The 13874-nt window shown below is 45.2% G+C and overlaps 1 protein-coding gene across 2 annotated transcripts in view; it reads left to right on the top strand.

The window, feature by feature from the left end:
* Positions 1-13874, top strand: part of NRIP2 (nuclear receptor interacting protein 2) — a 137931-nt gene that overhangs the window by 37658 nt on the left and 86399 nt on the right. For both annotated transcript variants that reach the window (XM_030214283.1, XM_030214284.1), the window contains exon 2: positions 8023-8190. In XM_030214283.1, the coding sequence (XP_030070143.1) occupies positions 8023-8190 (168 nt within the window). The remainder of the gene's footprint in view (positions 1-8022; positions 8191-13874) is intronic.

Raw genomic sequence — 13874 nt, 5'->3', positions numbered from 1 at the left:
CTGTCAGCTACGCAAGCCAGTAGCTGGGACTGATGGCCAGTGCCGAGAGGATTTGTACAGCCTGTGTCCTGCAAATGGCAAAAGAGAGGTGAAGATCAAGTCTATGCATTGTATATCACTATTATCATATGCTATGAGTGAGGGTGCTGTGTATCTCAAGGGGGAGGGGAAGATACCTTAATGTTGAAATTAGCAAGTTAATTACTGTTAATATTTTTGGTCTTAAATATGATGCAGTCTTGGAACAATATACAGCTGGCTACATGAGGATGGCATGATGGTAAATTGCCAACCAGTATTTCATCATGAATGACTATGACCTGCACAGAGTGGCAGGTGTGGCTCTCACCGTCTTGTTGGGCAGACTGGAGAGACCATGCATATCTTTATCTGCCATTATTTACTGTGTTACTGTGTTTGCTTATTGATGTTTTAGATGTATGCCCAGAACCTTGAAGAAGGATTTTTGACATGGTATTGAAACATTGCCAGGCTTTGAATTAATGTTTGGTTTCTTTTGAAGCTAGATACTTTGAACTTGCTTGTTTTCCTTGCATTTATTTCAGTCTTATGCATTGTTGAGTAACTTGCCTTACATATCACGGTCCTCTTAATACAGGCTGGTTTGGTGCTAGCGGTTTGTTGCTGAAAACACTTACAGAAGCTGTGCCAAGATTAATGGTGTGGTTTCCTTTCTGCAAACAACAGGAGAAAAGTAAATAATTAATGGGAGAAGTGATGAAGAAAGAAAATAACAACAAAAAGAAATCCTTCCAAGTACCAATCTCATGATTTATTCATGTTGAAGCCAGGACTCAGAACAGTAATAAAATGATGATGTTAGAACACTGGATGACCTTTACTGTTGTTTTGACCGAAAGAACGGAGCCTCGTTGATGATGTATTTGGTCATCTCATCCATCATTGGTACCCTTGATCACAAATACTTTCTCATGGATAGGGTGGTGGATGCCTGGAATTCTCTTTCCTGCAAGTGGTGAGGTCAAAAACAGTGACAGAATTCAAAAAAGATGTGGGATGAACACAGAGGTTCCCTACATGGCATGAAGATGGACCAATAGTATATAGAGCATTTCTACTCAGCAAAACTTAAATAACTACAAAAAGGCATATAGAGGGCTATACTGCACTGGGCATCAGTTTAAAAAATGTGTGGGGGGGGGGGGGGGGAAGGAGAGGATAACACATATAGAGGCATATTTTCAAAGCACTTTGGGAGGCTAAGTTCCATAGGTTTCTATGGAACTTTGGGAGGCTAAGTGCTTTGAAAATGAGCTTGATAGAGTCACAGTTACAACCCTAACTACTTTCAAGCCAGACTGGATGGGCCTGCTGGTTTTTATCTGCCATCTACTATGTTATCATATCATTACATAAGTTGCATTGGTTTCAGCCCTTTTTAAATGATCAATTTCAACAAGTTATGGGTGATGAGAATGCTTCTGATCAATAACCCCTGGGAACTGAGCATAGTGTTTCTTATAGGATTTATGCAACTGATATGATTTTTGTCTCTCCCCACATTTGTCTAATTAACCAGATAAAATCCCTGCTGATTATATCAAAGATATTCCCAATTGGATGTCTACTAATCTAGTAGCACCTAAAGATGAGGCATTAGTTGTTAGTCGATCTAAGTCTGTGTTAATTCTGGATACTTTACTTGACTATGAGGTCTAAGATTAGAAAGGTGACTGGGAACAGTTTCTTCAAACTACATGTATTACACAGGATGAATCCAATTTTTTCTGCGTTTGACTTCTGTACAGTTTTGCAATCAATCCCCCAGATTCTAGGACTTGTGTGAATCTTCCTATTTACTTTTCTATAACACTGTGCACCTAAATTGTTTTGTGCATTACTCAAGAGGGGGCATGATCAGGGAAGTGGCATGGGTGGGTTGGGGCACTTCCAAAACTTAGGCACACTTTTATAGAATAGGGTCATTTATGCACCCAATTTCCATCATAATTGAAAATTCTGAGCCAAGGGAAGGTGATTTTTGTAGCTGGGGATGTCTGGATTTTCACAACCAGTGGGTGGCATAGTGAGAGATTCTCAAATTCAAGTGGACATGTGAGCACCTCCTTATGACTATATATATATATATACAGTGCAATCTGCTTATTTATTTATTTAGATTTTGCTCACACCTTTTTCAGTAGTAGCTCAAGGTGAGTTGCATTCAGGTACACTGGATATTTCTCTGTCCCAGGAGGGCTCACAATCTAAGTTTGTACCTGAGGCAATGGAGGGTTAAGATCACAAGGAGCAGCAGTGGGATTTGAACCGGCCACCTCTGGAGTGCAAGACCGGTGCTCTAACCACTAGGCCACTCCTCCACTTAAGTGCAAGGGTCTCGGACAAAAGAAATGCATGCAGTTAACTGCAGCGTGCACTTAACCGTTGTGACCCAAAGAAGCTTGACATCTGATAAACATATGTATAGTACTGTTTATTATTATACATACAGTATACCGTCTCCATTAACTGACGTTAGGCTTACTTGAAGTAATCAGTTATAGACCTCTGTACACTATTGGGTCTGTGAGTTCCATAGACTACATCTGCCAGATGGTAAAAACTGTCATAGCACTGACATCCAGTGGCCTCCAGATAGGCCCGCACGGTGTTGAGACTCTCTAGCGCTCTTGCAAAAGTGACAGGAGGAGGTTGTTGAATTTCGTCAGCATGTGCCTCACTTCTCATTTCATCATCTGTTTCATCATCAGCCGTTGCTGCCTGCGTGTAGGCGCATATCTCGACATCAGTGCTGTCGTCAGCTGTTTGTAGATCGTAATCAACAGCTACGTAGCGATGAAACTCCTCTTCAGTAACACTGGCTGGGATGTCAATAACCTGTTCATCTGATGCGTTTGCAACAGCTGCATCTGTTTCGTCCCTCTCCACATCCTTAACAAAGCTTGCCCGCTTGTAGCAGTTCACAATGGTTGCCTGTGTAACATGATTCCAGGCTTCTTTCTGCATATGTAGGGAATCCAACAGTGATAGATTATGAGCCAGTTCAACAGCATGTTTATCCTTACCAGTCTGGTCATTCATAACGCTCATCAGATGATGTAGCACAAGAGCCCAATAATGTTGTTTGAAATTGGCTACTGAAGACCTCACCTTATCTGCAGAAAACCTGTCTGTGGTCCTCACCTGCTCACCATTCCTGAGTCTTCCTTATTGACGAGAATCATCATATATTCCGTTTAAAATTGTGATGCTGCTTTTTAAGGTATGTCATGGTCCTTCTCAGCTTCTCTGCATCGACATTGCATTCTTATCCCCCTATTCATTCCCTATGATTCTCTGAACAGGATCATGTTCCTTCATTGAAAGTGATGCATAAGAATTTTGTGAGAGCTTATGTTTTCCAGGGTGCAGGCCCACAGTTAAACATGCTTCCAGCATCACTTCAGTAAGAGTCTGAACTGCTGACATATTTTTAGAAAGGAGAAAAATAGCTTTTATTGAGTTTGTCCTTAAGCTGTCTACTTAAAGGTATGCTAGCATTTTCATTGTTCAAGCCTGAATGCATAACATGCTTGAAAATCCACATAAAGAGCTATAATATCCATATTACCTTACACATTGGCCATAGAATATCGCATTAAGTTTAAAATCTTGCATCTCATATTTAAGATCTTAAAGGGTCAGGTATCTAAAATGTTAGCAGCAAAACTGCATGTATATCAACCTCTGAGACTTTTGAGTTCTGCAGAACAATTAAATTTGGCCATCCCGTCATATTGGACCATAAAGGTGGGAGAGTATAGAGCAGCTGTTTTTCACATAGCAGGCCCTACTATGTGGAATAGTTTACCACTAAGGCTCAAAAGAATTCAGGAGGTAAACAGTTTAAACAAGAGTTGAAAACCTCTCTCTTTATACAGCACTAGTAAAAAAAGGCCCATTTCTGGCACAAATGAAACGGGTGCTAGCAAGGTTTTCCTTGTAGTGTGTATGTTTGAGAGAGTATGTGTGAGATTGACTGTGTGTGAGATAGTGAGAGTGAATGTGCGAGTGTGTGTGTGTGAGAGAGAGCGAGAGTGCTGGGTGCGAGTGTGTCTCCTGTGGCCCCCCTGCAGCCACCGTGCGATTCTCCTCTCTCCCCTGCTCCCCCTCCAGCCACGCAGTGATGATAATTTTTCCCTTGCCCCCCTGCAGCCACCCACCGATGGCGTTCTCTCCCTTGCCCCCCTCCAGCCAACCTGCGAGTCTCCTCTGTCCCTTGCCCCATGCAGCCACGCAGCGAGTTTCTTGTGTCCCCTGCGCCCCCTCCAGGCACCCAGTGAGTCTTCCATATTCCCTGCCCCCCCTCCAGCCACCCTGCATTTGTTGTCTGTCTCCTGCCCCACCTCCAGCCACCCAGTGATTATCCTATCTCCCCTGCCCTCCCTGTAGCCACCCTGCTATTGTCCTGTGTCCCCTGGCCCCCCTGCAGCCACCCAGCGATTGTCCTCTGTCCCCTGCCCCCCCTCCAGGCACCCAGCGATTGTGCTGTCTCCCCTGCCCCCCCCCCCGTCCAGCCAGCCAGTGATTTTCCTGTGTCCCCTGCCCCCCCCTGCAGACACCCTGCGATTTTGGTGTGTCTTCTGGCCCCCCCCTGTGAAGCCAGCCAGCGATTATATTGTGTCCCTGCCCCCCTGCAGCCTCCCTGCGAATGTCCTCTCACCCTGGCCGTTTTGCCACGCCCCTCAGCGTCCGTCACCGTTCCCTTCCCCCTGATGTCTCTGTTGCCAGTGCACCCCCTTCCACCCCCACCGATGTCGTCGCTGCCGGTTCTCCCCCCTCTCCGAAGGCCCCCCCACCCCACTGACCTGCCAAAACAGAAAGAGAAGATTTTAGTGTGATGTCAATTCCCCTGCAGTACGAACCCATAGAGTAACGTCTGCCCCGCCCTCGACGTCATCGCGTTTTGACGCGAGGGCGGAGCAGATCTACAGTGCAGTAGAACGTTGGAGGTGAGAATGTGCTCCGCCCTCAACGTCATAACGTTTGACGCGAGGGCGGGGCCCAGAGACTGTGATTTTCGTGGCTTCAGAGCTTCGAACTTACGAACCTGGCTTCAGTGACGTCAGTCAAAATAGAACTTTGAGGGTGAGTTTTATATATATAGATATGGCGTAGCAGAAGATCAAGAGTAGACTAGCAGAAGTAATTTGACTGAAGCGATTGGATTGAAGTTCTGGGTCTGATAATAGTTCCTGACGTTTTGTGTTTGACAGTATATTGTGTTCAATATATGCTTTTCTGTTAACCACTGAGAGCTTTTTGGATTATGCGGTATAGAAATTTTAAAATAAATAAAATATTGATCTCCTGGAATGGGATGTGACTTCTTGAAACAAGGAGCCACAGGTTCTTTGGGTCAGAGGCTTTCTAAGATAGGCATCTTAACCTTTTTTGGTTCCTGCACTCCCTTAACAGATCATTGAAACCCTCATAGTCCCTTCCTAAACCAGATGTCCACTAGTGATTGCTAACAGCTATATATATTGCTGTTAGTTGCCAACAGTGCTAACTGCTAACCAGGGCCGGTCTTAGCAAGTGCGGGGCCCTATGCAGACCAATTTGGTGGGGCCCCACCCCACCCTAGCTCCGCCCCCCACTCTAGCTCCACCCCATTGAACAGATTATTCCATTTTTAGAAAATTTTTTATTTATGAAACTTCAAATAAAGACAAATGAAGCTAAACTTGTACAAAAAAACTGATGGACTCCTCATGCCACAGGGGACCCCAAATTTGCCTGAATTAGCAAGGTAGGTGCCCTGGGTCCCAGAATGTCTAACACCAGCCCTGTCCCAAAGAGGGATATAGGGAAAGAGAGGAGAGGAGAGGTAATGAGTCACAGACTTAAAGATGTTGTAGGTGAGTAAGAAAAGTTTGAAGTGTATCCAGAAATGTGAACAAGCCACTAAAGTGACTTGAGAAGGAGAATTATGTTAATATAGGGAGACTAGTGGAAGATGAGTTGCAAAACTGAATTTTGAATAGATGGAAGTAGAGAGAGATGGTTCAGTAGGAGAGCTGTGAACAGCAGGTTGCAATAGTCTAGTGCTATTATTCCTGGACTGGGAATATTAGTGTTTCCTCCACAAACCTCTTTTATGCACTTTTTCTCTCACTTCTAAGTTGGTTTGTCCATATTTTGGATTATTAAACTGAAAGCAGCGTGCTATATAACTGTATATTAATATCATTAGGTCCCTAGCCCCCTGACCTCAGAGCCCCCTACTTTTGACCCCTCTATGCTACCTGTTGTTACTCTTGCCACTTTTTAGCAGAACAAGGTGAATACACTTCAGTCCTCCTTAATTAGCTCTTCTCCCCTTTCTCATCCCCCCACTCAACTCCATTCATCCCCCCTCTCTCCCCCTCCAGAGAGCGCTGCCCAACTTCAGTCTTCCTGGTGCACTTTTAGTGCTATCGTCCTCTTCTCCCTCAAAACTCTACTCCAGGACATGAACCCCTTTGACTCTCCTCTTGATCCCTGGCACACTCACTTATTCAAGCATCTAGCACCTCATGTGTTCCCCTTATTTTTACCCATCCTTCAAATCTCTTTAACCAACAGCAGTGTTCCAAGTGCCTGGAAGCATGCTCTAGTCTTGAAACCCACCCTTGACTCCTCTGACCCTGCAAAGTTCTGACTCATCTCAAACCTTCCATTCATTGCCAAAATTGTTCACTACCAACTTTGTGACTTCTTGGACAAGACCTTTGTTTTATACCCCTACCAGACCGGTTTTAGGAAGAATGATAGCCTGGAGCATCTAAGACCGGCCCTGGGCACAAACTTGCTCCAGCTCCTCCACTTGACTTTATTTTAAGTCGCACAGCACTTGCACCAGCGATGGCTCACCTGCACAAATGAACCACCAGATCATCAAATGGTTGCGTTCCATTCGCAAGTCAACAAGAGCACTTTGGTTCCTTTATAAGAAAAGCTATCATCATTCATACCTTGCCTTTGAATGGCACTGGCAGTGGCACAAACTTGCTCCAGGCGCTCCACTTGACTTTCTTTATTTTTTAAGTTGCACTCGCACTGGCACCAGCGAATCGATGGCTCACCTCCGACCACGCTCCAGCTCCTTTTCCCTTCCCTCTCAATGACTCCCGCCCACCCTCGCGGAAACAGGAAATACCTCATCAGAAGGAGGTGGGACATTGAGCAGGAAGGCGGAAGGGAAAAGCTGGGGTGAGCCATCGTGCCTGCAACTGTCTGTTGGGGCCGGGCCGTCGCTGCAACTGTCATTGTCCTGGGACTGGGAGGCGCCGGGAGCTGACGGCGGGCTCAGCAGGGGAGGGGGGGCACCGGTGGCGGGAGCGGAGCGATCATGATGTGGTCTGGAGCGAGCAGGATCATGATGATGATGCAGTCCGAGTGAGCAGGGGTTGGAGGGAGAGGCAGAGTTGAGGTACGCCGCGCGGGGCCCCCTTAAGCGCGGGGCCCAATGTGGCCACCTCGGTCGCCTCTGCCTAAGACTGGCCCTGCTGCTAACATGTTGCTAAAATTACAGTAGTACACAGTTATACTACCAATAATTGTACAAATGACTGCCTTCACACTGTCTAGAAAGTTTCAATATATTGCCTCAGATTTCAAGACCCTTCTCCGCACCCTGTTTGACCTCTTTTGTGGGCACCACTGGTTAAGAACACCTGTTCTAAGATAATGAGGGTCCTGCATATTAGGTGAGGGGAGGAGGGAGGTTGGGTTTCATAGGGTAGTTAGGAAGCTATGGCAACATTGAGCCCTTTCTGAAATTCTCAATTACACATGAATGTCATTTCTACATGTAAATATCAGAAAATCTGTGTGGAAATTGTAAATAATGCTTCTAAAATACCCTCTACTCTATATCCGAGCTAGGGATTTTGTAGCCAAGACCATGGCAATTAGTTCAAACTTTGTCTATCCTGCTCCTAATGTTCAAATATAGTTTACTCTTTCTTTTTCTATTTGTGTGTTATGTGGAGGCAGCAGCCACACAGTGTGGTTCAACGGCGTCTGCTAGAGGGGAACTTGAGCAAGCTGCGTGATGAGCACTCAGACCAAACCATCAGGACCCAGTCTCCACTGGTGCAGAGCAAGGAAGATGAGGGAGAGGACAGTAGAAAGGAGCCTACAGCACTTCTCATACCCTGCAAGGTAAATAACCTCAGTGACTGTACAGGTATATAAGTTGCGATTAATAATGGTACAGGTCAATTTTATTAGGAAATCTCGTAGGAAGCTAGCCCTGTACGAGGGTACTTTTATGTTCTCAATAGGTTTTTAAAAAAATGACCTAGGGGTTACATGTGTAAACTCAAGGGTTTAAGTGTCCTACTAGGCAGTTGTCCAGTGCATACCTAGATATCATTCCCTGGTACATAAACGGGATTTCTAATTAGGTGGGACCAGAGCCAAGGCTGATAAGCAGCAGATATCAGATTTTTACCCTCTCCACTCATGCAAAAACTCAAACAACTTCAGATGTGTTGTTCTGAACCAGCTATTCACTAAAGTCAATTAATGACAACACAGAGTCAGCAGTGACAGAGGCAACAGGTATTATGGCAATAGAAACAACAGGTATAAACAAAATATTAGAACATAAGAGTAGCCATAGTGGGTCAGATCAATGGTCCATCTAGCCCAGTATCCTGCTTCCATCAGTAGCCAAGCCAGGTCACAAGTACCTGGCAGAATCCCAAATCATGGCAACATTCCATGCTACAAATCCCAGGGTAAGCAGTTGCTTCCCCATGTATGTCTCAGTAGCAGACTATGGACTTTTCCTCCAGGGACTTGTTCAACCCTTTTTTTAAAACCAGACAGGCTAATCACTATCCACTCTCACTTCTTCCCAGAGAATGTCCCAATTGCCTAATCCCCCTTAGTCCTACTACAGTATAGCAGGGTATGAAACACAGTTCCTTTCATTACTTGCCTGCTGTGGTGGGCAGCACAGTAACACAGTTCACTTTGAATTCATTTACAGTTCAGATGCTTGCTGCCATGAGACTCAGGTGCTGTTCTTTATGCTTGGGATTCGGTGCTTGCTTTCTTTGATCCTCAGGAACTCTGTAGATGTTGTAAGTGGTGCATATCCTTCAGCCCTATACTGTTCCCGGGTCACCAATATATGGGTTGAAATTTCAAGTTTCTTTCTGAAATCCAGATCGCCTTGCTGTAATAGATAGCACAAATAGACCAATTTCTCCTCCTTAGTAACACAAAAGGGTGGTGAGTATTCCCCATTCCCACAGCCATCCAATATGACAGCAACTTAAGCGGGGTTTTTTTTGTTTGTTACATTTGTACCCCACGCTTTCCCACTCATGGCAGGCTCAATGCGGCTTACATGGGGCAATGGAGGGTTACGTGACTTGCCCAGAGTCACAAGGAGCTGCCTGTGCCTGAAGTGGGAATTGAACTCAGTTCCTCAGTTCCCCAGGACCAAAGTCTACCACCCTAACCACTAGGCCACACTTCCACTCTTCCACATAGTTCTGTCATCTATGTACTCCTGGGTACACCTTGATTTTTCACTAGTGTTTAAATTGTCTGACTATTAGGCTAAGACGTAGGCATTTAGGCTTTCCTCTTGTGATTAGGATTAAGGCCAAGGAGAATCAGTAAAAACAAACATCAGGATTTCAATAGTGAATCAGGTTTTTATAGTCAACGGGAATTTCCTTCTACAACCCAGCTCCTTCCTCCCTCCCATTGCCCCGCTCCTGACCCGCCCCTACCCCGCCACCACCATGCCCCATTGCTACACAGTCACCTTCACGCCTTAAGAAAGCCAGAGTCTATCAGCAGTGAAAAAACTGGTAAAGTAACAGAAATGCATAAGTACATAAGTGCTGCCATACTGGGATAGACCGAAGGTTCATCAAGCCCAGCATCCTGTTTCCAACAGTGGCCAATCCAGGTTACAAGTACCTGGCAAGATCCCAAAACATTTTATGCTGCTTATCCTAGAAATAAGCAGTGGATTTTCCCCAAGTCCATCTTAATAATGGCTTATGGACTTTTCTTTTAGGAAGCTAGCCAAACCTTTTTTAAACCTCGCTAAGCTAGCTACTTTTACCACATTCTCTGGCAACGAATTCCAGTCTCGTAAGGTCCTCTTGTAATTTTTCACAATCCTCTTACGATTTAACAACTATGAATAACTATCAGGCTTATTTTCGAAAGAGAATGCCCATCTTTCAACACAAATCGGAAGATGGGCGTCCTTCTCCCAGGGTCGCCCAAATCGGCATAATCAAAAGCCGATTTTGGGCATCCCCAACTGCTTTCTGTCGTGGGGATGACCAAAGTCCCCGGGGGCGTGTCAGAGGCATAGAGAAGATGGGACTTTGGCTTGCCTAACACATGGGCGTCCTCGACCCATAATCGAAAAAAGAAGGGCATCCCTGACGAGCACTTGGACGACTTTTACGACCAAGCCACGAAAAGGTGCCCAAACTGACCAGATAACCACTGGAAGGAATCGGGGATGACCTCCCCTTACTCCCCCAGTGGTCATTAATCCCCTTCAACCCTCAAAAAAATTATTTAAAAATATTTTTTTCCAGCCTCAAATGTCATGCTCAGGTCCATCGCAGCAGTATGCAGGTCCCTGGAGCAGTTTCAGTGGGTGCAGTGCACTTCAGATAGGTGGACCCAGGCCCATCCCCCCCTACCTGTTCCACTTCTGGTGGTAAATGTGCGCCATCCAAAACCCACCAGAAACCCATTGTACCCACATCTAGCTGCCCCCTTCACCCATAAGGGCTGTGGTAGTGGTGTACAGTTGTGGGTAATAGATTTTTGGGGGGGCTCAGCACACACGGTAAGGGAGCTATGCACCTGGGAGCAATTTCTGAAGTCCACTACAGTGCCCCCTAGGGTGCCCAGTTGGTGTCCTGGCCTGAAAGGGGGACCAGTGCAGTACAAATGCTGGCTTCTCCCATGACCAAAGGGCTTGGATTTGGTTGTTTCTGAGATGGGTGTCCTCAGTTTCCATTATCGACGAAAATCAGAAACGACCAAGTCTAAGGACGACCATCTCTAAGGTTGACCTAAATTTCCAGATTTGGGCGTCCCCAACCGTATTATCAAAATGAAAGATGGACGCCCATCTTGTTTTGATAATACGGGTTTCCCCGCCCCTTCGTGGGGACGTTCTGCGAGGACGTCCTCAACAAAACTTGGGCGTCCCTTTCGATTATGCCCCTCTATGTGTCATCAGCAAATTTAATTACCTCACTAGATACTCCCTTCTCTAGATGATTTATAAATATGTTAAAAAGTAGTGGTCCCCCAACACAGACTCCTGGGGAACCCCATCTACCCTTCTCCATTGAGAATACTGACTGTTTAACCCTACTCTCTAGGAGTAGCCTAGTTGTTAGTGCCGCAGACTCTGATCCTGAGGAACTGGGTTCAATTCCCACTGCAGCTCCTTGTGACTCTAGGCAAGTCACTTAACCCTCAATTGTAATATGTAAACCGCTTGGAAAAACCACAGAAAGTCCCATTCCCTTTCTTTCAACCAATTTTTAATCCACAATACAATGCTACCTCCTATCCCATGACTCTCCAATTTTCTCTGCAGTCTTTCATGAGGTACTTTGTCAAATGCCTTTTGAAAATCCAGATGCGCGATATCAACTGGCTCCCTTTTATACACGTTTGTTCACCCCTTCAAAGAAATGTAGATTGATTAGGCAAGATTTCCCTTCACTAAATCCATGTTGGCTTTGTCTCATAAATCCATGCTTTTTAATATGCTCTGTAATTTTGTTCTTTATAATAGTGTCTACCATTTTGCCCAGCACTGACGTCAGGCTCACCATCTATAATTTCCTGGATTACCTCTGGAACCTTTTTAAAAAATTGGCGTTATATTGGCCACCCTCCAGTTTTCAAGTACCATGCTTGATTTTAAAGATAAATGACATATTACTAACAATAATTCTGAAAGTTCATTTTCAATTCTATCAGTACTCTGGGATGAATACCATCTGGTCCAGGCGATTTGCTACTCTTCGATTTGTCAAATTGCATCATTACATCTTCCAGGTTTATAGAGATTTCATTCAGTTTCTCTGACTCATCAGCTTTGAATGCATTTTCTTCCATACTCTGCTAAATGCAAAATGAAAAGATGCACATTTCCAAAAAAGCAAACATCTATGAACATATCCCCCTTTCCTTTCCCTCCCATCCATGAGCAGCATATCCCCCTCTCCTATCCTTTCCATTCCCTTCCCTTCTATCCATATGCTATATTTCCCCCTTTTCCCTCCCCCATTTTCATCCCCCCAATCTTTTTTCCAGCCTTCCTCCACCCACCTTTTTTACAGCCCCCTCCCTCCACCCACATGACTCTATCCAACTCCCCTCCCCTCACATTCCTTAATGCACCCTGGTGGTCTAGTGGCCTCTTTGGGTGAGGAAAGAACCACACTCTTTCCTGCCAAGCGCTGCCACTGACCCGCTTGCTACTGGCGCTGCTTCAAAATGGCTTCTGAGACTTCAAGCGGTAGCCTCGCAAGACTTCTGCATCTTCTTTCTTCTCCTCCCAAACATGCCTTAAGGTGAATTCTGCATTTTCTCCTGGCAAGAAAAATAATGCCAGCCTTGAACTGCATTATTACCCAAAATCCTTCTTGTTATTCTACTATTATGTTTTTTTTTTCATTCTCATGTTGCCCAAGATCTTTCTATAACACTAATTGTCTATTTTTTTAATATATTTCCACCACTCATGATGTATTGTAAGCCACATTGAGCCTGCAAAGAGGTGGGAAAATGTGGGATACAAATGCAATAAATAAATAAATAAATAAATTATTCTGTTTACATAATAATTAGCCCCCTGATATTCAAGACTATTTAATCATTCAGAAAGGGCTGCTGACTGGTTAAATAGTGTTTTTGTGGCTTACCACAAATATCCAGTGGGAGGACTCCTGCTAAATATTCGTGGTTAGATCCTACCACTAAATTGGCTATCCAGCTTATTTTCGAAAGTGATCGCCGGCCATTTCCCGACATAAATCGGGAGATGGCTGGCGATTTCTTAAAAGCGGCGAAATCAGTATAATCGAAAGCGGCATTTTTTACAGCATCGCCGCTTTCCTGTCGCTTCGTCGGTGAAAGTTGAAGGGGGCGTGTCGGTAGCTTAGCGAAGGTGGGACATGGGTGGGCATGGGCGTGGCTAGCAGATGGCTGACTTTTGCCGATAATGGGAAAAAAAAGCGGCGTTAAGCAGTATTTCGCCGGGTTTACTTGGTCCTTTTAGTTTCTCGACCAAGCCTCAAAAAGGTGCCCCAACTGACCAGATGACCACCGGAAGGAATTGGGGATGACCTCCCTGTACTCCCCCAGTGGTCACCAACCCCCTCCCACACTAAAAAAATAAAAATAAAAACCTTTTTTGCCAGCCTCTATGCCAGCCTCAAATGCCGTACCCACCTCCGTGACAGCAGAATGTGTTCTATCCTTTGATAGCCTTTCCCTGGTTGTGATGTGGCTCTTGGGTGAGTGTGACACCTTTTCTGTTAGGTGCACTGCACAGTCACATCAGCAATGCATTGTGGTGGGTGTAGGGTAGTGGGCTCTACTCCCATGGTGCTTTTCCCCCTGCTAACTGGGTCAGAGTGTGCCCTGTTTTGTTTCCGGTAGTCCATAAGGTAGTGGCCATTTTTGTAAGCCAGTTTTAGATCCCTTTCATGTGTTACCCACGTTAGAGAACTTAGTTATTACCTTGAATGTTGCTGAAAGAGGGCACTGTACACCATTCTGCCAGCTCTGACCTACTGCTAATCTCAGTACCAGGGAGACTCTTTGCT

Source organism: Microcaecilia unicolor, chromosome 9, assembly GCF_901765095.1.
Source record: "Microcaecilia unicolor chromosome 9, aMicUni1.1, whole genome shotgun sequence".
Taxonomy (NCBI): Eukaryota; Metazoa; Chordata; class Amphibia; order Gymnophiona; family Siphonopidae; genus Microcaecilia; species Microcaecilia unicolor.
This window is presented reverse-complemented; position numbering and strand designations above follow the sequence as displayed.